General features: G+C 37.2%; 1 protein-coding gene across 2 annotated transcripts in view; it reads right to left on the bottom strand.

Moving 5' to 3' along the window:
• Positions 1 to 2730: 2730 nt before the first annotated feature.
• The window catches only part of PDXK (pyridoxal kinase), a 65970-nt gene continuing 41788 nt past the window's right edge, over positions 2731 to 26912 (bottom strand). The window contains exons 4-11 of one of the 2 annotated variants that reach the window (XM_081951813.1): positions 22096 to 22179; positions 19560 to 19606; positions 18317 to 18402; positions 17155 to 17200; positions 15266 to 15377; positions 12764 to 12900; positions 12237 to 12303; positions 2731 to 10690 (exon numbers count right to left, since the gene is read on the bottom strand). In XM_081951813.1, the coding sequence (XP_081807939.1) occupies positions 10578 to 10690; positions 12237 to 12303; positions 12764 to 12900; positions 15266 to 15377; positions 17155 to 17200; positions 18317 to 18402; positions 19560 to 19606; positions 22096 to 22179 (692 nt within the window). In that variant the 3' untranslated portion in view covers positions 2731 to 10577. The remainder of the gene's footprint in view (positions 10691 to 12236; positions 12304 to 12763; positions 12901 to 15265; positions 15378 to 17154; positions 17201 to 18316; positions 18403 to 19559; positions 19607 to 22095; positions 22180 to 26912) is intronic. The other variant, XM_081951814.1, reaches the window with a different exon arrangement.

Here is a 26912-nt window from a genome sequence, read left to right as displayed (position 1 = left end):
ATCCTCCTACTTGATCATTATTAAATAGCACATGATCTTGCATATATGAAAATATCTAATTTCTTCATTTAAAGCCATATTTGTATTATGCAGTGCATTGTCATATGTAAAACCTGGACTTTTCAAAGTGTTCTGGACCACTATCCTCAAATAGCAAGATTAATGATTCTAACTGTTAATTTTTGGAGTGTATTAGCTTGATTCTAGCTGTTGGGTTTTTGGAGGGCCTAATTTTTAACTTTAGCAAAAAAAAAAAAAAAAAAAGCCTTTTGGATATATAAATGCTACAATAGTGCCATTGTGTGTTCAAGGGAACTTTAGAACACTGTTGATGAAAACTACAGATGACTATGAATTTTGCATTAAAATAGAAGTCATCATTCATTTGTTGCATGACAAGGATGGGCAAATAGTAATTTTCTCCAACGCAGTCTAAAGCAGGGGTGTCAGACTCGTGGCTGGCAGGCCAGATGCGTCATGAGCTGGCCATACCCATGCTCGGTTTAGCGAAGGGAGAAAAAGTCACGATATGACACCATGACGACACAAGTTTGACACCCCTGGTCTAAAGGCTCAGATTATTTTTTATTATAGTGCTTCTTAATTTTTTTTCTTTCAGGAGGAAAAGTTTCTTCCCATTTTAAAAATTATGAAGGATCTCAAAAGAGCATTTGTTCACATTGATATATGCATCAATATTTATTGTATTAAAAATTAAAACTGACCCTTTCACTGCCGCTACCAATTTCCACAATTGTTTGTGATTTTAATTGTATTTAATTTAATGGTTATTTTTCAACATAGTCTGGCAAATAATTTTGATTGCAAAGACTCAAGAGAGGACCTTGGAGGGATCCTCGGTGTTTAAGAAACACTGTTTTATTAAATAAATTGCAGGGCAACTTATAGTTCACCATGCCTTCCACTCTACACATCAATATTTTCACTTTTCTTGCCCTGGTTTGTGTCTGAATGGGGGAATCTTGGAAACTGCAGCAGGAACCTTTACCCCTCATTTTATTAGTTCATCAAGCTCAGTGTCTTTCAAACTTGGCAGCTTTAAGATGCTTGCTTTAATCCTTCAGTGCAACTTTTTAAAGACATGGTTTTGTACTGAGGCTGTGTCCTAAAATGGTTATCTTTATTTATTCTGCACTTTTCACTTCAAAAGAACATAGCTCTTGCTTGCAGATGAATATCCACAAAGATGCATGAAGAAATGGACTATTTTTCTTAAGAGGATGGCATTTCAATGATTTGGTCCGTAAAGATATAATAAAAAATGAAGTTATTTGTAGAATAGAGCAGCTCATTTCTAATCAAGCTTCTTTGGACTCTAGAAGGGTCAACTTGGCATCCCGATTTAGCTGCCAGATGATGAGCCAGGTCCTTGTCTCTCTCTCTCAAAACAACAACAAAAAACCAACCCCTACCTCTCTGAGGAACCTATCAGAATTTGAAAGTTTCTTTCATCTTCCTTTTTTTTTCTGTCCTCGGATCTCTTTGTCCTGATTCATACCATATCTTGAGTATTTTGTTTGTTTCCTGATTTCCCTTTGAGTGGTCTTGCTGATGCAAAAGGATGATTTTATATGTCGAATTCTATGATCTTTGGCATTTTAACTAGAATGACGTGACTGAAATTTGGACTTACAGACTCATATAGCATGTGTCTGTACTGTATGTAATGTTTAAGCATGGCTTGCACATTACCTGGTGGACCTGCACAAACCTGGTGGACCTTTGCAAACCTTTTTGCACAGCAGTCATTTTGGCATAAAATAATAGGACACAGAGAGATGTTAGCAATGACAGCACTTGGGGTTTTGTTTCATTTAGGTTTATGGGAGCCAGGAGTTTGCTGTTGCTCAAGTGTAAGGGGAGGTCACACTACATATTTGCCACTTTAGTCTATGGAAGCTGGTTTTTTTTCTATTTTTAAATACTGCCTACAAATCTCCTGTATTTTCTGGTTGTATTCTAATAAGCAGACTGAGCCATAATTATATATGGTTATTATAGCATCGCCACAACAAATCTAATGGTGGCCTAAGAATTTTGCATGATATATATGGAGAGGGAGGTTGTTATCCAAATATTCTTTATCCATATATTCTGTACATACTCATTAATAAGCCCACCTGTGGAAACAGACCCTCAAATTTTAAACCAAAATGCAATGAAAAATGTGTCAACCACAGATAAGCCAATTGTGAATATTAAAACATAGAAAAATTTTGAGGAACAGCTTATCTGCAGATGGGCACATTTTTCATAGTATACTAGTTAGAAATTCATGGAGGGCTTTGTGAAAGAATATATTGTAACCTGTAATGCAAAAGATAATTCTTCCCCTGAAGAAAAAAAAATTAGAAAACTAATATCCCATAATATTCTTTTTGGTTATTTTATAGAATCTAATCTAGAAAATTGGAGGCTTTAAAAATGCTTTTAACTGTTTCCATTCTTTTATGATTACATTTACTGAATATATTCTCCTAGAAAATAATTTTCTCTTTATATGCTTTTTTGGGGGGGGGACGTATGTCCCTCATTAATTTGAGCAAAAGTACAAGGGACCTTCTGGAGAAGCATATCATCGCTAGCTCAGCTATTATGCTTCATTTTAATGAAGCACAAGACTTAGCAGACTCCTTTTTTAAAAAAAGAAGTACATAAATAGACTAACCATCGCACTTTGTTCAACAGGAATTAAATCTTGGTCTTCACTTCGATTGTTCATTGACTTTATTATCTTTCTAATTATTACATATTTTAGCATGTAAACTTTACTACAAAATGGATAAAAGTCACATGTGCCAAACCAGAAAATGTACAAACAACATTCTTCATAGGGACAGTGGCCACTAACAGTTATACACAACTGCACATCACGTAGATTCTTTTTTTCTGGAATAAAAACTATTTGTCTACTTATTGTCCCTACAACTCAAGAACAATTAATAAGAAGTATAAACATAGAACCATTTGATTTCTTCAATACAAAGCACTACACAAATGTCATAGACATAGAAAGTTTGCTCGCAAATATTCTCCATTTAATATTTTAGAGCTAAAAATATATTTCAAAGGCATCTTTAATTAAATCCATCTAGGGCTGTTGGGGTTGATCGAACTCTCTTTCTCATTTCCACAGCCACCCTCTTCTATCCAATCTTGCAGCTTTACATTCTTGGAAGAAGCTGATATGTGTACTGTAGCTGAGACCTAAAATTGTACAACTGTCTATAAAAATATATAATTTTATTTCCTTTGCTGAAGGCCTGCACTGCTAAGCCTTCAATTTCTACATTAATTTCATGTACATAGAACTTTAAGACACACACAGAGAACACATGCCACATTCTTCTAGACACAACTATTATTCTAATAAGCAATGCAATGAAAGGCAATATGTCAAAGATACACATAATTTCCACTTTTCAACATATGGCACAATTTAACAGTATCTTTTATGTGCTTCCTCTACTTTGTGTTCTTTAAATGCACCCAAACCATGATTTTTGATACAAGTCTTAAGTTCAAGAATACATTTTTGCTTTAAAAGGCAGACAAACTTGGAGTACCAGTACCAGTTGCATGGGTATCAATTGTCTTTGGATGGCATCATCCAGACCTAGGACTAGACTTTTGGAAAATAGTATATGCAGTTGGCCAAAATATTATATCCTTCTCCATAGCATCACTTTAATCCAAATGGAAGCAAGAGAGTAGCGTGTTTCTTTGCTATTATATTTGCTTTTTATATTTTGCCAATTTCACCATAAACATGACTTCCATTATTTTAGGTTGTATTTAAGGACTAAATTTTATACTTCTTAAAAATCTGAGAAAGCACAAATGCATTTGCATGTTAGCATCCCTAAAGGAAGAAGTTCTGTATTTTAATTAAGGTGGAATTCTGTCATTCCCCATGCAGGTGATCTATTAACGACTCAACACCTAACACAGTGTTTTAGATTTGAATGAAATAGTTCAATAAAGTTCTCAAATTGCAACTTTGTTCAATTAGCACTCCAAGTCATGTTACCTTGTCATTAATATGATTTAAATTTGTACAGGATGATCTCTTAACATTTGGAAAGGAGAAATATTAGGCCACAGTTTACATCACAAACAGACATGGTCCACAACATTTCAAGTTTAAAAGTAGGAGACTCTTGGGGAAAAATGGAATGAGAGGGTCTATTAGTTGATATTGCTGGCTCTAGTATTCTTTTCCCACTAGAAGTTTCCAGTTCTTCCAAATGCAGATTTTTGTGTAAGCAGCTCAAAGATCAGAATAACTGATCAATAATACAGTCAGTTTCTGTATACTTTTTCCCAACTATCTTCGTACTGAATGTGAGAGTGCAAAGGTAATTTAATGTAGTAGCAAGCACTGATCAACCTACTATCTCCCTAGCCTTAATCTAAAGGCCATGGGCTATTGCTGGGATTAGAGCCACCAAATCAACAATGATCAGAAGCAGAGAAAAAGATTAAATCCATTGTTACACATCTGGCAATTTCTAAAGTTCAGTTGTAAATTTAGTCACTTTAAATATCCCTACCTTACTTTGTAAACATATCAAACTAGGTAGATGTACAGAATATGTAATGTAATGCTCATCATCCATTTTATCTACACTTTATATAGATAAAAACCTCATTACAAGGACTATGTAGTCCTTTGGAATTGATTTCCAAAAGGTACTTTTGATCCTGCATGCAATACTTTAAAACAGCTGCTTAGTCTTGGGAAACAAAATGGCTGATTTAATGCACTGCAGACAAGTGCTACCTTTCTGTTCATGAATATTCCAAATAAAACGTCCAAAGCTTTGTATAGTTCTTCTCCATACGACTTAATTAAATGATACAGATAACCATGCCACTTTAGGATGAAAAAGCTCATTCTTTAGGGTAGATTGGGCCCTTTGTATGAACTCATGGTTATTTGATTGTTGATTCTCTTTAGACATTTCACATGCTGATAATGATCCTCAGCCACCATTCACATTATGATCCTCAATCATCATCCATGTGTTCATATCAAGTAATGAAAAATAAAATAAAATAAAATAAAATAAAGGCCACCTGATTTAAGAGCACTATAAAACTAATCTGGTTTTGTTTAAGTTTGACATACCTTACAACAAAAAGAAAATCTAACCATAGTTATTCACAGTAGTATTGAATAAAGATAATTTTATTACAATCTTTCTTGCTATTTATTATGAATCAAGGAACAAGTATGATCACAGTATCAGAAAGATTATAATTAACACCAAGATTACAGATCAGGGAACTCAACAAGGCAGTATCTTTAGCTAGAAATCTTGGTCCTCTAAATTCTTTGTAAAGTATTGCGTTGATCAGATTTGATGCATTTTGAATACAATTTGGTAAAGAAATATCAAAAGAAAGCAGTTTTAGTATCTGTACATGCTTCTCAAAAGCATGTTAAAATGCAAGGATTTGTATGTTTTCACACACACATTTCTACTTATTTTCTACGTTATTATGTTCAAGGTTGTGAGAAAGAATTGAATACATTAAAGTTAATTTAAGCTTCATTTTACATGAATTTTGGTCCTGCTGATGAGTTAGTAAAAGATTACACTATGTGCAAATGTAGTAGAGGTTCCCCACTTCCCCACTATTTTAAAGAAAAAAATAACTTCAGGAAGATAATTAATTGCTTAACCATTTTCCTGCTATTGATTTCTGTGCACAGCATTATCATCTTCTGAAGCTATCACTTACACTTTTTTAAAGAACATGATTGGCTTCTTGTGAATCACAAACAATTCAAACCATAGTAATAAAAATTAGTTTCACAAAAGTGGGATACATATGAGATAGAAATTATCACCACCATTCATTTTTGTTAAAATAACTACTAAAAAGTAGTAGTGGTTATTCAATTTAGGGTTATACATCAACATGGTTATACTTCTGTCAGTATTAAAATACACATTATTTAACTTCTTTAGTTTCAGCATGTTTCTTATCCAGCTAGGCCAGATCAGCTCTATGTCCATATGTCTTTCCATTTGCGTGTGTGTGCGTGTGTGTAGAGAGAGAAAGAATGAGTTTAGTTCCTTGCATTAAAGTATCTTAAATTGCTGATGCTGAAAAACATAGTTAGGTTCACACTTTAGGATACTGGCTAAAGCCAAGCCAAGAAACCACTTTATTGTTTGTATAATTCAGCCAGTGAATTTGCTATGGTTTATGATAGGGACTGGTAATCTTTAGAAATGGTGGATACCATTATACAATCTCACACTATAGTGAAAGTGCCAAGCACATAACTGCATTTTTGTAATGCCAAAATGACATACAATTATCTCATCCTGAGTTCCCACAGAAGAATGGTGAGACTCCATGTGAGAGCACTTTTTTTTTAAAAAAAAAATAGCATTCTACAGGATTTATTTAGAAATTTTGATGCCTATGTGTTACCCAAACCTACCTATGGCTATAGCAAATCCTTGCCTCTCTTCTGATCTATTTCACTGCTTTTTGGAGAAAAAATGGACACAGAGAGATGATTGGATACTGCCAGCATCTTCTTTCCTTATATCTCATTCCAGATAAAAGCAGATGTGTGAGGATAGTGCTGATGCCTGACGTGTATATTTGGGGAACAGTCATCTATCGTGTATATATTATGAAACTCAGTTGAGGATAAAAATGAGATGGATGGGCCTGTAAGTAGGACAACAACTCTATGAAATGTTCTTTCCTTTAAATGATTATGCCAATATATGAAGTATTTGTTAGTAGCTTTGTGTACTTCTGATTCCAAAAGTATTTGGAACTGGTTGCTAAAAGAAAAAAAACAGTCATAGGAAAACTCAATCACTGTTCTATGCAATATGTAGTTTTACTGTATATATCTAATCAGATAATGTAAAGCGATTAAAACTCTCAGCAACTACTAATGATCTGGATTAAAATACTGAACTTTTATATTTCCTTTTCTTTAGCGACTTCCTGTTGAAGTCAAACATAAGAATCAATGTCTATAGCAGGAGCAACAGTGTTTGCTCAATTTTCCTCACAATTAGGGGAATGATTAAAATTAGCCAGCACAGATTTAAAAACACAGATAAATAATATTTAGTATTAAAATACATCAGTTGAAAGTAATATTTAAAATTTATTATAAAGTGAAGATGAAGGTTGATTTTGAAGGGATCTTTTCTTTCCTCCAAAAGGAATATTTTGCTGTTCTCCAGACTAGCTGGATGCCTGGCTAAGGTTACAGTTGTACTGACTTGGTGATTATTCTACAAGAGAAGGCATTTGAGAAGGTTTAACATAATTAAAATTCTGCATTGAATAAACATTCACTTTTTCTTTAAAAATAAAATGATTCTGATTTATCTAAAAAAAAAACCAAATTCCAAATGCTCAATTTGAGTTAATACATACTAGTTAATATATGACAAGGGAAAAGGCAGCTAATTTTGTAAAAGACAAATTAATTCTCCTAGAGAATTAACAGTTTAACTGGTAGCATATTTTTGATTATTGCAGCTTTAAATATCTGTTTTTCTATGAAAGATGATGAGCCTCAATATAGTTGCCCCAGATTTAGGAATATTATGGCACTAATTCACCTACTAGAAACACAGGGCAAGAATGATGATTGTCAATTTTCAAATTTCCCCAAATTGTGAGAAGTGATAGAATGCAACTTTAATCCTTGATTATGTTCTATACTCTTGCCCAGATATAAAGTCTCTGTGCTCAGTTCCCCGCCCCCCCCAAATTATATTCCCCCGGTCCAAATACTATGTTGGATCTAGAAAGGGCAGTGAACACTGATATTAGATTTTTTTAAAGTTAGAATGGCAATTGTTGACATAACTACTTTGTTTGGTTCTGTTGACAGGAATCTCACGTGGTTGTAGATTGTCACATTTCCTACACTTTAACTGCTTAAAGGTTATTTCATGGAGATGTTAACAATAGATAAATGACTGCTAATTTCAGTCAATTATAGAATTTTTCCATATTTCAACAAGAGAAATACTTTTTCAGATACAGAGTTTGCCTTTTGATCTAATCTTAAAGGGAATGTATTTCTCTCAGATCTGTTAAATATGTTTTAACAGAAATCATGTTTGTATTTTGCCTCCAACAATTAAAAAGAGTAGATGAAAGAAGTTCTTATTCAAAGTGAAAAAGAGACAAAGAAAAAGAAAGAGTTCCATTGGTCTAAACTATTAAATAAAACATTTCAAGTTATTGTTTCTATAGCAAACCAGGTATCCAGTCAAGATATAACTGGATGATAGTGTCGGAATCTCTTGTGCTTTGACCTGAAAACCTGAAATCAGAATTCTACCAACATAAGGTTGATTCATCTAATGGAACGCTTGAAGCTATAAAAAAGGGCGTATACTGGCATTTTCTAGTAAGAGAAGCAAATATGGCTTCCAAAACAGTGCAGTGTCTAGGAAGTGGTTCAAAATGTCTTTAAGCTTCAAATACAGATGCTATGAGATTGCAAATCAAAAGGCTGGACAGGGCATGTAGGCAATATTTGGCCAATGTAGTTTATGAAAGCAGTCAATGATGTGTAAATGTTGTTTACATTTTAATTCTTTCCGCAGGCAAGACGTAGACAGACAGTTTACCGCCCATGCTGTTGTCATGCTTATCAAAGACATCAATGTCTACACATTAGTGAAAGGCTATTCCAGAAGACAGAAAAGGTCTTATATTGCCCTAGCCCTAAAATAGGCCACAAGTGAGAAACCTGTTTGATGCTGAAGACCACTTTGAAGAAAGAAAGAAAAATCCTTCCAGGTGTATGAAGGTTAGATCATTTAAATATTTTTAATGAATGAAAGTTAATAAGTCTTTACGATTCTAAGAATGGAATTCACAGGTTGGTTCAAGAGTTTCACATGTTAATGACAGCACTTTTGCAAGAATCTGAGATTCAAAGATGTCCCAAGAAAAAGATATTTATAGAAATAATGAAAATACCCTGGTTACCTGTAAAGAAGAAGGATCGTGGATTGATATGATACCCTGTTTTTTCAATTCCATATTACTTACGAAAAAATCAACAATGGGGGAAAAGAAATGAGACTTAAGATTTAAAATTAACTGTGCATGATCTTAAGACTAATAAAATAAAGAGAATCAAAGCTAATTTAGTAATTTCAAAGAGATTGGGTGGTATAGGGTGTCAGGGTTTAATGACTGAGGTTTAGACAACAGGTTCCTGATGCTTAGTTGGCAACTACAGCTGGTACTTTCAGAGGCAAAGATGGCCACAAACACAGTTGCCTGTGAAACATCAAAAAATCTGTTGTCTAGGCCACCATTACTAAACCCTGAAGCCCAACACATCACAACAGATAGTGGCAATGAAAGCCTACACCAGTATATTCAAAGAGATTGCATGCAAAAGAAGTCCTGTTCTCTACTGACTTCCAAAGTATTTAGGCATATTTACATTTCACTGCAATGTACAACTTAATTATTTCAGAGTAAAACATTAGTAACTGCAAATTCATGAGATTGGTCTGTACTGGTTAATCAATACTAATGGGCATTAAACTCCCAGAAAGATCTATGTACTTTTCCAGTGTGCTATTTTTTGAAAGGGATAGAAACTGCAACAGCAATGCTTAGTGTGTTAAAACTCTGCCTCTGGTGTAACTGATTTATTAGATGGTGCTTTAATTTAATTCTCCATTCATAGAGCAGGAATACCCTCACTCGCAGCAATAAACAGTGAATTGGTCTTAATATGTAACACATAGCCTTTCACGTCACTCCTAGTTGTCAGAAGATGAACTGGGATACTCAGATTTTACAGTAAGTATTGGTTAAGGAAAAAGCTGATAAAATTGAATCAAACCTATTCTATCAGAGGTAGAATCACCATTATATTCTACACATCATTATTTCTTTCTAAATAAAAATATGACATTGGATGCATGTAATAGTTTGATAGTAAAGGATTAGCACCTCTGGACAGCGGAGTCTTGGACTTATTCACAGATGGGAATGGTTCAGACATGTTATACCTCCAAGGCCTGTGTACAGTACCTAAAAACCCACCCACCCATTCCCTTACGTTGCCTGAACCTCTCTTTTGCTCCAGAACAGTTGAGGTACTGAATATTTTAGCAGGCTACCAAACCTCTTCATTTAAGGGAAATGGTATACTACTTAATTGGCACATGACACTTTACCACAGTTTATACACTCCAGTCAATCAGTTCACTAAAAATGCAGTCTTGAAATCTTTGGCAAGGCAGGAAACCTTGTGTGCTTATGCCCAGGTTTTATAATGAGATTAAATTAATTTGACAGCCATTTTCATACCTGGGAGGGAGCTGTAATACACACCTAACTTTTTTTTTCTCTTCTTAATTCAAGCAAGCCCAGCACATGTGCTTGGTAGTGGATCTCATCTATGCTGGGCACTATTTCATGGAAGTCAGGTTTCTGTCACAGATCTAAGGCAAACATCACAATTTACAGGAAAGAAAATGAGGACATCAATACATTGTGCGTTGTTAGGCGATACACAACCTTTATAACACAGTAGCAGTTATTATTATCTCTGGATTTTCTATATCCTTTTTGCTTTGGACCATCCTCAGTTCCAGCTGGGCTGAATTAGGTTTGTTTCCTTCTCCAGCTTGGGCTTAAAAGAAAACAAACAAAAAACACAATACCATGGAAATTTAATATTAATATACAACAGCACAGAAGAAAATCTCAGTTCTCCTAGACCTACAATTCTCCCATCATCAACAAACTTTACTGTCCTCCTACTACTGTTTTAAGATCAATGCATGAAGTTTTAATATAAGAATTGTGAAATCTGTAAGTCTCAGATAGGCAGGGTTTTTTTTTTTTTTGTGATGACACCAAATCTTTGAATGCCTGTCTCTGGGAAATAAATCTAGTCTGCTCTCACTAACTGTTGGAAGATATTAACAATTTATTTACAGGTAGACCCATGATCATGACGGTCATAAAGTCACCCACATAACCCACCCAATTTGTATTTGTGTTTCAGTGAAGCATATATGTGTGTGTGTGTGTGTGTGTGTATCTCACAATTATTGCTATCTTTTTTTTTTGTTCTGTTATTTTCATTTCATACATTGAAAACTGCACCTTATGGTTTAGTTATTTGTATTTTGAAGTTGCATTTACAATGAAAACATTTGCTGTTTTCTCCCTAGTACTTATTCAGCACCATGCCAATCCATCTTGTGGCCAATATTCATAAACAGAACTATTTTCTGTAAATGGGGCATCTTTCTCCATTCCAGCATCACATTGGCTGGAAATTAGAAGAGTTGTAATTTTAATGCACTTGTCTGTTCCACTTTAAAACTATCTCTGCCAGTGACTCTTGCAATACATTCTAAATGTAAGATGAAAGGAAGATAAGAGAATAGAGCATCATAATTTTTCTTCCTGTTTCTAATGATAAGGCTACAAATTGTGGCCCAAATTAAGGCAGTTCAGGAAGTAATTGGATCCAACTAATTTTAAAGATCAAACAGAAAGATTTATCAAAAGTTAAATTACTTTCTCCCAGAGGTTTGTAAAATATCTGTAGCATTTTAAACAATGGATTAATTTAATCAGAACTTCAAGGTTCTAACCTGGCTGTTATTTTGGCTGGGTTGTTACATAATATTGTTGTTGTCACTATTGCTGAAGAAGTAATGGTGGCGTGTTTTACACATAATATAAACCAATATATGAGTGGATTCTCACATTATATAATCCCACCACCACCACCAAATCACATTATGCCTTATAGGGAGTCATAATGGGACTCAGTAACTAATTGGATTTACATAACAGATTGGACTAAATGTGATAATTACTCCTTGTGTGAGTTTTGTCTGTATGATTAATGTATAGTTTCATGTGTTGTTCAAACCATAATTCATCAAACCATAAGGTAAACCACGAGTTACTGTGTTATATGAATAGAACCATTAAGTCAGCACGGAAGTCTAGTTGCCTCGTTATTATCTGACCACTTGATCCTTTCAACTAGAGGTACAAAAAAACTGAACAGGGGGCTTGAGCAAATCACATGCTCAGTCACTCAGCAATGACACTTTTTAGTAAATCTTCTAATACATGAATATACTGTATGCAGAACCATATACTAACTAACTAACTAACTAACTGTATGCAGACTCATTGTGAAATTGACCTACCCTTTGCACTCTTGATGGTCCTTTGCAAAACATGTTGCATTGCGGATACTGTCTTTTCACAGGCCACCTGCAATTGTAAAAAGGAAAAAGAAGTTTTACGATATTACCATTTCATTATTCTGACCACATTGAATATTGATTGACAGTTTAAATAATTATTTAAATTAGATAAGAAATACAAATCAAAGTGTTTTCCTTTTAAAACTGTTTTCCTATTTTAGAAATGCTGTCTTGACTGACACACCTGACAGAAGTTGGTTTGTTATGTTTTTTTCTTTGGTGGGTAAAACTATAGATTGTGGTTTAACATCAGGTGCAAGGATCATTCTTATTAGGTTAAAACAGAACCTTAGTATCATTTACAGATAAGGCTTCTACTTTATTTTAGAATTTTTGTATGGCCACCCAGACTTTTTCTAACCTAATATATAGCCTTATTTTGCATAATCTCTTGATCCTGTTGAGAACAGACAAATATTTTTTTCTGTAACTGTTACAAAGACATGGGGAAAAAAATCAATCCATACCTTAAAATTGTCTGGGTGTTTGTGAGTCCAAGCCAAGAGCATAGCAGCAAATAGGTCTCCTGTTCCAACAAAGACAGCATCTACTTTGGGAGATTCTATTCGGATCCTTTGTGTCACTATAGTGCCATCTGCTGTAGCTAATAAGGCATTATTACATGTTAGTTATATTCTTCTCTGTTATATTATCATATAGAACAGTATATCTTAGCATGGCTTTGTCATACATTACAGTAAATCAGGGCCCAAATTTAGATGCACTGATAGTGAATAAGCTATGAACAATATTGGGTGCAAACTGAATTGGGCTAGTGGACTTTGCAAAACTAAGAACCCCCGCTTCCTCAAACCTTTAGACAAGTATGCCTATCCTGAAGTCTCCCCTTTCAATGAAAACTTGGAATCTCTTGGAGGATATGGAATGAAAAGTTTAGAAGTGAAATTAGTTACTTTCTGGTGACACAATTACACTTTTTTGAACTGTGATAACATGCTCCAATGAGTCAACACGTCTGAAAAATTGTTTCATTCAGTGGGATTTCCTTCTTCCTGTAGAACATAGAGCTACTTATGATATGGAATTCTGTGTAATTGGCATTTCAGATCCTGGGCAGCTTCTGCATGATGTGGGTGATGTATCTAACTCACCTAAGTTCATTTATAAAGTGATTCATCACCTGAACAGTTTGACTTCCTTTAGTAAATACTAAAGGTATACAATATAACCAATTATTTTAAATGGAGTGAGAACTAGGGAATGGAATGGGGAATCCCACCCATTTTAAACAAGTCAGCATTAAAAGAATGCAAATTGCTTATCAGAACATAAAATATTATTTTTTAAATCACCTAATATATATCTTGAATATAATTGGCATCACCACTACCGTGTTTCCCCGAAAATACACCATGTCCTGAAACTAAACCCTTGCGACATTTTTCGCGTGCGCAAAAATATAAGCCCACCCTCGAAAATAAACCCTCTGGACAATCTCCCCCCTCCGACCAGGCAGAGCACCGCTCGCCGACCTAGCGGTATCCCGAAGGCACCAAGCCACGGGAATGAGGTGGGGGCAAAGGCGCTTGTGTTGCTTGGTGCTTTCGGGGTACCGCTAGGTCAGTCAGCGGCACTGTGCCCAGCTGAAGAAGGGGGGGTTGCTGGGCAGCTGCTCTCTTGCGAGCGGGCTCCTGAAGAGCCAGGCACAGCCTCAGGGTCGAATGGCTGTGTTGCGCTGTCGCAGCAGCAACGCAGCAGCCATGAGGTGACCAAGCTTATGAGCAGCCGCCCGGCAACCCCCCTTTCCAGCCGGGTACAGCGCCGCTGACCGACCTAGCAGTACCCGGAAGGCACCAAGCAACGCGAGCGCCTGTTCACCGCCCTCCGCGTCCCGTGGCTCGGTGCCTTCGGAATGCCCCTAGGTGAGTGAATGGGGCTCTGCATGGCTGGAGGGGAGTTTCGCAGCGGCTTTTCCTCTCCCCGCTCGCGCGAAGGGCATCTGCGCTGCTGGCGCCGTCCGCCGCTTGGGTTTTTTTTCAAAGCACGGAGGATGGATGCCGCTCTGGAAGTATGCTCTATGGTTGTACAATCTGCAGCCCACAACCATAGAGCGTACTTCCAGAGCAGCATCCATCCTCCGTGCTTTGAAAAAAAAACCCAAGCGGCGGACGGCGCCAGCAGCGCAGATGCCCTTCGCGCGAGCGGGGAGAGGAAAAGCTGCTGCGAAACTCCCCTCCAGCCATGCAGAGCCCCATTCACTCACCTAGGGGCATTCCGAAGGCACCGAGCCACGGGACGCGGAGGGCGGTGAACAGGCGCTCGCGTTGCTTGGTGCCTTCCGGGTACTGCTAGGTCGGTCAGCGGCGCTGTACCCGGCTGGAAAGGGGGGTTGCCGGGTGGCTGCTCATAAGCTTGGTCACCTCATGGCTGCTGCGTTGCTGCTGCGACAGCGCAACACAGCCATTCGACCCTGAGGCTGTGCCCGGCTCTTCGGGAACCCAGTCACAAGGGAGCAGCCGCCCGGCAACCCAAAAATAATAAACCCTCCCCTTTAATAAGCCCAAGGCCATATTTCGTGGGTCAAAAAAATATAAGCCCCTGGCGTATTTTCGGGGAAACACAGTATTAATGAAGAGGGTAAAGTTACAATCATCCCATGATCTGTAGCCTTCCTTCATGTTTTAAATAAGATTATTTTATATAGCATTATTGCAACAATAAAACAATGTTCTATTAAGCAGAAAATCACTGACTCATATTAAGTGATACCTGCTCCAAAACAAACTCTGTTTAATTCAAAAATCCATACTCTCAAGTGAGACAGGATTGCAGCTAAAATATTTATTTGTATGTTTCTGCAATTTATGCTTTATACATTTGAATAGTAACTGAAAGCAAAGCATTACTTTTACTATGTATTAACAGAAATTGGAAAAATTGGGTAAGTGTCATGCTATCTGTAAATGCTCTAACAATAGGAAAGACAATTGATTAAAAATAAAACATACTTCTCCTTTGGCTTCCTAGTGCAATCAGATAATCGTTTCCTGAAGGTGCCTGGAGGTCTGAGCTGGTGATTACAACCGTTTCTGGTCCCATATTGTGGAGCATATCCATTACCTTTCCAAATATATGAGAGAAAATATGTTAGTATTAATATGTGTGTTTGTGAGATGGTGACTATGCTTCTTGGGACATAATTGTCTAAACTGCATTCCTTTTTATATAAAATATAATACAAAGAAAAAAAATTGTTTCACAGCTTCAGTTATTTAAAACTGTCCTTATCAGAGGTGAAATTGCTCTGGCAATAAACTGCTTCAGTGCATGCAGACATGGAAAAAAAGTACACACAGACAATCTCTTAGATCTGATTTATGAAGTCAGTAGATCTATGGCACTAACAGAAAGTAAGATATTTTTTGCAAGGAAACAGAAAAAGATGAGAATATCTGAACAAAAGAACACATGATGGCAAAAGGCAGCGTCATTTTCCTTCTGAGAACCAACACTTCAGCTATGCTGATGTGGAAGTATTTTCTAGAATGACTTTGGGAAAGCAGCTGCAACTGAATTAGTTAAAACTGGTTCAGTTTCAGTTTCTAGTAATAGGAACTTGGAAGTAGAGGCAGAGATGGTAAGATTATGCCCTTCATATCAACTAGCCTACAAAGCAATTGGACTCACTTTATATAATACGTTGAATTGTCTTTTCCTACTAATACCTTGTCACAAAATGAGTGTTCATCTCTTAAAATTAAGATGGAACATTAAAAGACTGAGATGACATTACAACAACCTGTTTTATACTTGACTAAACCTTAGATTTTCCCATATCCTATAATATTGTATGAGAATAAACCAATATGTTAAGGAAAATGTTTCAATAGAAATTTTAATAGGTGGCCAAGCTAAAGCTTAAACTTGTTAATTTGCAGGCTACTAAAGTTGGACCTTTCATTTCTGCAGCTAAAATAGTTAATTTGACATTTGGTAATATTGTCTTAGAATGAGATTTTCATTTTGACAGAATATAATTAGTAAAATTAATGTCAAGATATTTTATTGCAAGAATCAGGTACACTGCCTTTTATCCAGCTTACATATGTTGAAGCAATAACAACAGGATGGGACATCCAACGGTCACTGATATCAATGGCACTTCCACAGACATAATTAATAGGATTGTACCATGAAAATAATATCAATATATAATACAATTGATTTTATTTTGATTTTAGCAGTCTTCTGCAACTTGGTCCCCATCAAACAACACAGATTTCACCTCCCAACATTTTAAAAGGGGTTATGATGGTTGATGCCTTCTGGAAGATGAAGTCCATGTGTTTTAAGAAAGGATAATAGCAGGAAATGCGGAGTTCTTTCCGTATAGTTTCATCAAGGCATTCTCAACAATTAGCTTGAGAACAAAATATTCTACTTGTCACCTTTTCATGTGGCTGATACAATAATTTTGGAAGCCTTATACTGTATGTGGATTGTCAGAAATTTGAAGGATAAAATAATTATCAGGAACTAGGAGTCTTACTAGGAGCGCTAAAGGTGTGAAATTAATAGACACCCCAGACAAAAAATATAGATGCATTAACAGATTTCCTTAATGCAATGTTCTAGGATAAGTAACCTCTGTAGTAAAGTGGAATCTGTTTATCACAGGAACTCAAACATCATTACTACAAAATTGGCATAAGCACCAGGGGCAGTACTACACAGCAGCTGGAGATGAAATCTGATATTCTCCATTTCATTTATTGCTGACAGATATCACAGTCACTTCTAATTTATAATTTTCTGCATAATGGATAGTGGGATTTTAGTAGAAAAGAGATATAGCTCTATCATCCTGAAGGAGAAACCTGGCTTCCAACACACTTACCTCTATTGCTTCTTTTTCAGTATGTATCTTCCTGCCAGTAAGTAACCTAAAGTAAGGAAATAAAAATTTAAAACATTATTTTTCCCATTAGAAGTATAATTTCCTTGTTTTTCATGGAACATTTTGATGAAAAATATCAATTAAATCTCTTTTAATGTTAAATGAGATAAAATGTGTAAAAAAATTTGTACCAATCTATTTCACCGCTCTTTTGTCCCATTCTATTCAATACAGTAGCTATATTATTGAAGCCAAAGTATGGTATTCCTTTGGCTACAACCTAGCTTAATGGAAACTCAAGATGGATCTTTTTAAAGAAACTATCAATAACTCCACAAGCTTACCATAATTCCAGGAAGTATGATTCTAATTCCTTCTCCTTTAGTCTTTGCACCAGTGTTCAGAATTGCTATCCACGCAAAATGATTTTGCAACTACCTTAGCTTCAAAGGCATTGAGCAGAATTCCCAACGGAGATCGAACCACTTCATTAAGATAATTATTTCAGGAATTCAGAACAAGTTTAACTTTATTCTGTTGATTTCTGCTGAAGTGTCTCTCAAAAGCGGGTCTAATTTACTTCTGAAGTAATTTTGCCACTTTTTGATTAATGAAATGTTTTGACACATGCTGGTCCCAAAACAAAGCCACTGATGTAGACATTCCAATACTCACATCTATATGAAAAAGTAGATCCTCCCAATCTTCTTAGTTAACAATCCCATTAAGGATAAAACTACATATCGCACTATATACACACTGTGCAAACTGGTAACAGTAGTTTTCAAAATTCATTTTTTGAAGAACAGTAAAATAATAATAGCTTTATTTTTATCTTAGCTTGAATGCAAGTAAGAGGATTAACAGTTTTGCTGCATAAACGTATTTTTGAATTTCCTTCCCACATGATAATTTTTTTTAAAAAAACTGCCCTGAAAATAAGAGAAAAATGTACTATGTCCTTTAAAGAGACACTAATTTACCATTTTTAAATCAACAACCAAGTTTATACATTTTTTAAAGTTTTAAAGATTTTTCAGAGGGCAAGAAAACTCCTAAGCCTATTTTCTTCTTCTTCATCATCATCATCTTTTGTTGTTGCTATTCATTACTGAACAATGAAAAGAATTACTTTGTTTGGAAAATTTGTAACAGCACTCACTCAGCTTCAAACTGATTTGGTGTTATTATATCTGCTACAGGTACCACGTTATTCTTATACACTGGAAAGAGATCCTTTGGAACATACTGTAAAACGAAGGAAGTTATAATAATTTTAGAAGGTTAGGCAGTTCATTCTAGGAAAGTGAAAAGGGTTCAAATACAAACACATGCAGGGACAGTTCCAATTAAATAACTGACTGAGACTAATAAGTAAAGTACCGTATTTTTCAGAGTATAAGATGCACCTTTTTCCCCTCAAAAAAGAGGCTGAAAATCTGGGTGCATCTTATACACTGAATACAGCAATTTTAACCTCCTGAAGCCCCGCCCCTTCACCAAAATGGCCGTGTATAGCCTTTAGGAGGCTTCCAGAGTGCTCCTGGGGGTGGGGAGGGCAAAAATGAGCGAACAACAGGCCAATTTTTGCCCACCCCCAGCTCCCCGGGAGCACACAACAAGCCTCCTAAAGACCATTTCATGAAAAATGGGCCGTTTTTGGGAGGTCTGCAGAGTACAAAAATGTTTTTTAAAAATTTGCCTCTTCAAAATCTTGGTGCGTCTTATACTCCGGTGCGTTTTATACTCTGAAAAATACGGTATATTTAGAAAGTTTCCATGTGAAGGAATGTCAAAATAAATGTTGACAATCCTCAACATAAGGCTGTAACAGCTCCAAACTAGGTGCAATACAGTCTCCTAATCTTCAGGTATCTATGATTCAGCTCTTTCGTATATATTTGCAAAAAATGTATGAATTTCTATAGATATGAGGTGTATAGTAGCAATACTCTACATATTTGCTAATGCACATCCATACATTAAAATGCAAAATTGTAAAAAGGTCAGGGTGGCATAGAGAAAATAACTTAAATTCATTGACAAGCCACTTCCAATAAATAGATTTTCATGGAAGCACTCATTATGCAGCCATGCTTCAAGCAGTCTGATTCTTCTGTCCATTCATGAAAACTCAGGATTAGCTTTCTCTTCAAAAGCAGTTTAGTCTAAAGCAATGTTCTGAAGAAATAGAAGATGCCTATGTGTATTTTTCACTGAAAACTGACACTGCTGTGTTTTAGAATAAGCGTGGAAATACATGTGTGGGGGGTTGTCCTAATAATTTCTGATGAATGCTGTAAGGTTTATTATGCCTAAAAGATACAATATGTTGCAACGTGTAGTTACTTTGACATAACACATTTGTTTATAAAGATGGGCCAAATTCATAATGGATTACCAACCATACAGCCTTCCCCGCTCCATTTGTCACCCATCACAGGATCACACACTACAAAAGAAAGTTAAAACTTAATCATAAGAAGGGAACATGTAGTAGCATATAAGGTTGCTTTAAAATTAGTAACAATTAAAACAAAACACTGTCAGTTTTGTTTCAAATTTCAATGCTACTTCCAGTAATGTTCAGAAATGGGATGTAAGAGATCTTCTATAATGACATAATATCACATTAAATGACATGATAGTGGTATTCCTTGCTTTAAAAATTGTTCCTGTCCTGTGCTGAGAAGTGGATCTCTGTAAAAGCAATACCAGAGAGGGGGGGAGAGAGAGAAGAGAGAGAGAGAGAGAGAGAGAGAGAGAGAGAGAGAGAGAGAGAGAGAGAGAGAGAGAGAGAGAGAGAGAGAGAGAGAGAGAGAGAGAGAGATATCTCATTTGTGGCAGAATCCAATCTGAGTTGGTCACTGGGAGATTTATTCTTCCACGCTTTTTGACTTGTGCTGGAGTCCATCCTCGCAGAACTTTTCTCTCTCCCAAAAGTGTGAATGGTCATTTGTGCATTTTTATATGAGTCCATAAGAAATCAAGGAAAATCACAAGTAGTATGGCTACCTTAAAATACTACAGAAATACTTCTCAAGCTCGGATCATTTAAGTGACCAGAACAACAGCAGGAATAGTCTAATGCCCTATAACAGCTTTTCCCAGTCTAACAGCTGTTCATAGTTTTGAGCTTTTGTTCCCTAGCTAATGACAGTTGTAGGCATCTTAGCAGTCCATTATAACTGGAGGAAAATTGGTTGTGAAAGACTGTCTTGGAATGATAGAATGGGTTACGTCTTCAAAAGCAAAAAATAATAATTTGATCCAATGCAGCTTTATTTGAAAACTCAAAGACAGCAGGTAATAGCTACATGTGGTACAAGCTTCTCAATGACTGCTGTATTCAAATTATCTTTACATTCTGGTACTGAATTGCCTCTTTAATATTAGAAGAGATAAGCCAATTTACGTAATAAATAGGTAGCTGACTCTTGTAACATCAGATAAGGTTATTGTCTTGCTTTCTGTTCTATATTCATGAGCAAATAGCAGTTAAAAACAGATAGTAATTTAACAGATTTATCTCAACTTCCAGATAACATTACAAATCCAACTTAGTCTGTAGTGCTTTTGTGCCTTCTTATATTATTCATATATCTTTTTGAAGCCTATGGAGAGTTTTTAGGAGAGCTATTAATGTGATGGAGATATATTGAATTATTAATTTAAAAGAATTATAAGGCTATCTCTCTCACAATTTTGTACTCTAGGCAGAGTGCAAAAGAAAACTTAAAAAAGAATAAATGCAATGCAAAACAAAACAAAAAATATTCCAAAAAAATCAGAGTCATAATTAATACATAATTGAGATTAGTGATAAAAACTTATTTTGTACACACATCACACAATGGGTTCATCTACCATCCTGGTTCAGAGCACAAGAGAATAGCCAGGTCTTCATGGCCCTCTAGGGGAGGCCAACAGGGTCAAGGTTATCCAATCCTCGGAGTGGGGGGTGGGATTGTAGTAATAGAGAAGGCACATAGCTTATGTCCCAATAGATGATACTGCTTCAGAGAAAGGATCTGGGGCATGCCCATTCTCTGCACCTAGTGTGACATTCAGAGACCACAGGGTAGAAACAGTGCTGCAAGTAACCAGATCCTATGTCATGTAAGTCTTCATAGATAATAGCAAGTATCTTGAATGGCACCCAAATATCTATTGAGAACCAATGATGTAATGTGGGCAGAGCAAGACACATCTATTGCTACCAGTACCAACAAGTTCTGGAGCATTTGCAGTTTCTGGTTGGTCTTCAAGAGCAGTCCATGAGAGCACATTGCAACTTCCAATCAAGCGATGACTAAGACGAGAGTGACCATAAAATGGGTCTCCTGATCCAGAAATTCAACTGGCAAAAAATATGGAGTTGTTACTTAAAGGCCCTCTGAGTTGCAGTTGGTACTTGTTCCTCAAGTAGGAGCCATGAATCTAGGCGGATCCCAAATTGCAAACTGGCTCTGATTGAAGGAGTGCAATCTTGCCTGGCAACAAAGGGGGGAGAATCTCCAGAGCTGGATTAACCAATTCTGCCAAATTATCCAGTTCCACTGGATTCAGGAATGGCTTCTTGAAGAGAAGCTGGACTACCATTTTTTTCAAAGTCTGTGGAGTCATATTTTGAAGGCATTTTACGTGAATGTGTTTTTTGAACTGTAATTGAAATGTGTATGAACTGTAATTAATGAGTACAATTTTCCTTTATCTCCAAACTAAGTTGTAAGTCAAGGTGACTAATACCAATTTCTTATAACATAAACACAACTAAAAAACCTCAGATTGAGGAATCTCCAATAGTTTATAATGAATAGCAGCCTTCCTCAACCTAGTGCTCTCCAGGGCTTTTAGTCATCAGTATCTATCATTTCCGGTTGGCAAGTTAAGGCTGGGATGGCTGACATAAAATGAATTGCTTATGTATCAAAAACTTACCATATACCAGATTGGAGTTTTGTTGCTTCAGCTCTTGAACAATATCAACCACCATTGCAAGGAATGATTTATCCCGGGTGTAGCCTTTGATAAATTGAGAAAGGGAAATTATGATTATATAATCATAGCTTTGTTTCTACGTGGATACCACTATTGAATTTTAAAACAAAAAACAACTTATTTTAAATTTGTAACTGTATTGAAGAAAGTTGGGAGTTTCTCTTTTTCTATTGCTTTTCGATTTTCTTTTATTCCTTTGCACTTCTCTTCCTCTATTTTTCCCTTCTCTTTTTATTCCTTACATTTTATATTTTGTAGAAATTGAAGGAAGTGTACAACTTTCAATATACATTATGTAGGATTTGTAATAGTATGACAAACTGTTGTCTGTGCCCACAGTAAACATCTCAATGATTGATCCTTTATGAAACATCATAAACTTTCTGAGATTTGGGAAAACTATTGCCTGGCTTTAGTTTAGCTATGCTTTGATTTGTCCTATAGTTGTATTTGACAAGCCTTCTGTGCAATGATGTTCCTACTTCTAGATTAATAAACTAACATACGTGTGTGTGTGTGTGTGTGTGTGTGTGTGTGTTTATTCATAACAAGTCTCCCGTGTACATTTTTTCTTTGGTGGAAAGCCAATACAGTCTTATACCCCAAGCAGCAGAATAGCCTTTTGGCCAGCTCATGTATGGATTAGCTGAATCATTCTGATTTCTTTGTTTGTGTGAATAACATAGTGCCAGAGATAATATTTTTATTTTTAGCTTGATTCACCCAATTAGTCCAGGTGTGGAAAATAGAAAATTTACTAATGGCAAAGATGTCTGGCTTTCACCCAAAAAACCAAGGTGTTTTTTCTCAGTTCACAAACTAAGGTGCTCTTAATTATTTATGTGTGATTTTTATATTCCTGTTTCATTTCCATTGTTAAACAAATCAGACAGTTAACCTTTTTCTTTAAAAAAATAGACAACTGTAAACAAATGGTTAAAGACAAGACATTTAAAATAGGGACTAATATATATGAACCCAGCATTTAGATTTTTACAGTGCAATGTTACCCAGCCATTACACAATTAGTCCTCGAGTTATGAATGTAATAGAACCTGTCAATTACATTTGTAACCTGACGATTCATAGGAAACACATAACTTGACCACAATCACTCCCTGCTTTCGCCCACACAATCACTATTCAAATGTGTGGGTCATTAAGTGTACCTGAGGTATCTCAGGGTGAGGAAGGCCATGGGGGGGGGGGGGGCTAGGGATAGAACAAGCCACCTGCTCAAGACCATCCAAGACCCCCCCCAACCCATTGAGATACCTCATGCTCTTCACATTTGCTTCCCCTCACCCCTACTGAGACACCGAGACTCACTTACCTTGCAAAGATCTAGTGAGCTGTCCCCTCTCCAGCCTCTCTGCTGCAATTTCTTTACCTGCTCCTACCCCTCCAAAATTGGAGCAGTGAGAGCAGAGGGAGAACAGGACAAGCGTGCCCTGCTCGGCTTCTCTGATTCACTGAGGCTGCCTGCCACTTCTGGAGCGGCAGGCAGCCTCCTTGAGTCTCCTCCAAAGGTTTCCAGTCATAGTGTGGAAAAGCATTTGCACACCAATGGGAGACCTTGGGGCAGCGAAATTGTGTTTCTTCAAGCCTCCCATTGGCATGCACACACTTTTCACGCACAGACTGGAAGCTTCTGGGTGCCTTTATCTCACAGGACTGCAGAAGCCCATTCTCTGCAAAAGCGGATGGGTGCCTGAAGTCATGTGAGATCATGGCCCCAGAAGTTTCCAGTCTCCAGGCAAAAATGCTTGAGTGCCGATGGGGTGCTTTGAGGTGGCAAAAATACAATTGTTCTGCCCCAAAGCCACCTGTTGGCATCCCAATGCTTTTCCACACTGAGAATGGAAACCTTTGGAGGAGACTTACTGCGGCTGCCCGATGCTCCAGAAGTGGCAGGCAGCCTCAGTGAGTCAGAGAAATCAAGCAAGTTTGTTCTGCTCTCCGTCTGCTCTCCCTGCTCCACTTTTGGAGCACTGGGAGCATACAAAGAAACCATGGCAGAGAGGCTGGAGAGGAGGCAGCTCACTAGATCTTCACAAGATAAATGATAAAAGAGTCTCCATAGGCTTGCCTATGGAGGGAGGGAGGGAGGGAGGGAGGAATAGGTGAATGTTGCAGTGCCTCTGCGGTCGTTCGTAAGGGTGAATGACTGCCATGGTACTGAACATTTGTAACCTCTGGATTGTGTCATAAGTACTTTGGGGGGGGGGTGTTATATCGCAACTTTGCACGGTTGCTAAGTGAACTGTCGTAACTTGGGAATTACCTGTAGTTTGTAAATCATGGTTTATGATTTACTAGATTATGCTAGATAGTGTACTAACCCAGTACTGTATAGAATCTGAATCTTTTCAATCTTATTCTCCACTTAAGCTTTACAGAATAGAATTAGGGAGCCAATGATTTAATGTATGGAGTCACTTATAGCATATTCAACGCTGGCTCTAAAAGCTTGATTAAATGTATTGATAATGACCTACCTAGTATTCAGGGACGTGCGGTCAGGGGAAGCAGGGGAGGCAGAGCCTCACCGCTCTCATCATGAAAAGAAAAAAAAAGGGAAAAGGGAAAAGTCACACGTGGTCTGATTCCCTGCCTTCCTGAAGGGGACCGCAGAGCGCGCTCCGCCGGCTCACGCTCCCCTTCATGTTGACTCAGGAAGGCGGGGAATGGGACGTGTGCAGGAGGCTGAGGCAGCCTCAGCCTCCTGCACACGTGGTCCCATTCCCCGCCTTCCTGAGTCAACATGAAGGGGACTGCGGAGTGCGAACGGTCCCCTTCATGTTGACTCAGGAAGGCGGGGAATGGGACCACGTGTGCAGGAGGCTGAGGCTGCCTCAGCCTCCTGCACACGTGGTCCCATTCCCCGCCTTCCCGATGACGTCACCAGCCTCACCAGCCATAAACCTCACCGCACGTCACTGCTAGTATTAAATTTTGCTAACCACAATGAGACATACTGCAAGGTAAAGAGTGGGGCTGCAAATTCAGGAAAGGGATGGAAAAACAAGTCTGCCTTTTTTGAATGAGATCCCTCTTTTCAAGCCCCCTCTGTGCACCATGGTTGCCTTTCCAGGATCAGAGACAGCCAAAATAAGAACACCAGGGATATGCTTAGAGAAGCTGTAAATTAATAGGATTGAAAGTCCTCCTGTGTCCTGGAAAAGAGGGGTAATGCATCATATTTGTATTGTACAGGCTGTTTTCTTCCAGATGGCAATCTTTCAAATGGAAGTGATTAAGAAAAAAGGTAACCCTTCTTTTTTCACTTTACCAGAACTTTGGGAATCTTCTTTTGGATCCTTCCCCTACCCTTTTAGTAGTAAGATTGTTTTACCCCTGTTCTGAATAAAGTAGATGTGAGCAGCCTTTTCTGCCTTAGCTAAATTAAACACAAATGTTGCATTAAACCAAAGCATATATAGCAGGATGACCTTTATACCTTTTACTTATAGTTAACTATTGCTTTGAGATTAGTTAACATGGCTAGTGATAATCTTTGAGAGTTTAGGATTGTGGCTAATTATTTACCCACAATTTTCAATCAACCAATATGTTTTACTTTGTTTTCAGATAAAGTACTTGTGTATACAATGAATCAATATAGAAACACAAGACAAATTATCCATGGCTATATTGGGAAAAGATATTAAAATAGATTCCTCTTTGATTCAAATTAAGTATGCATTTACAAAATACATTATAAGAAAGACTGGTGAGAACTACAACACACTGTACTATATGAAATAGGGAGAAGTGGCTATTCTTTATTTTTATAAAAAGATTTTATTTTTATTCTATTTGTATTAGATGGTACAAGGAAAATATTTAAAATATTGTGCACTGTGCAACCTTCATTTTCAATTTACCAGCCTATGAGCTGATAATGTGAGGCACAATCTGAACCATCATAATGAATAGTGGTTGTTTCAATATGTACATAATACAAACAAGGAAAAAAGAACAAAGAGTTGTAGGCCAGTAGCATTTCATGATTCCAATAATTATATTCCTTTCAGTATTGTACATGAATAAATATGCAAATATTCTATAGCTTTGGCTTTTTGCGGTGTCAATGTTGTGATTCTGAGCGAAAGACAACTAATCTAGAGAAGGGCAACATTAGAGGGAAGATGGTGGAGGAACAAAGTGGTTGAAGTGAGCAATGCAAGTTCTTGCTAGATATTTGCTTGGAGTCCCAGTTTCTAGCTTGAAGCCAAAGCCTTCCTGAACTACTTTTGTTTTGGGAAGTGTAAACTGCATCTAGAAGCAAAGGTGAATAATTTCCAGGTCCCAAAACCCACAACACCCTCCTTGCTAGGTCTGAGCTAAAAACTATTATTTCCCATTCAGACTCCCACAAACTCCTAACACTGGGAAAGAACCTAGACCAATGATGGTGAACCTTTATGTCCCACACCCACAATGCAATGTACTCCACCTGCACATGCATGCACAACTCCCCATGCATGTGTGCATGACACCACCACCCCCGAGGGGGGAGTTTTCCTGGAGCCTCCTGGAGGGCGAAAATGGCCTCCCGTGGGCTCCGGAGCCCATCCAGAACCCCTCCAGAGGCCAGAAACGTGCTCCATTTTTGGCACCAGGAGGTTTCAGGGAGGGCTCTGGAGCCTGGGGGAGGCCGTTTTCGATCTCCCAGAGGCTTGAGGAAAGTTTCTGAAGCTTGGGGAGGGCAAAAAATGGAATTTCCGGGCCTATAGGAAGTTCAGAAATGGACT

The sequence above is a fragment of the Natrix helvetica genome (assembly GCF_964273705.1).
Source record: "Natrix helvetica genome assembly, chromosome: 4".
Taxonomy (NCBI): Eukaryota; Metazoa; Chordata; class Lepidosauria; order Squamata; family Natricidae; genus Natrix; species Natrix helvetica.
This window is presented reverse-complemented; position numbering and strand designations above follow the sequence as displayed.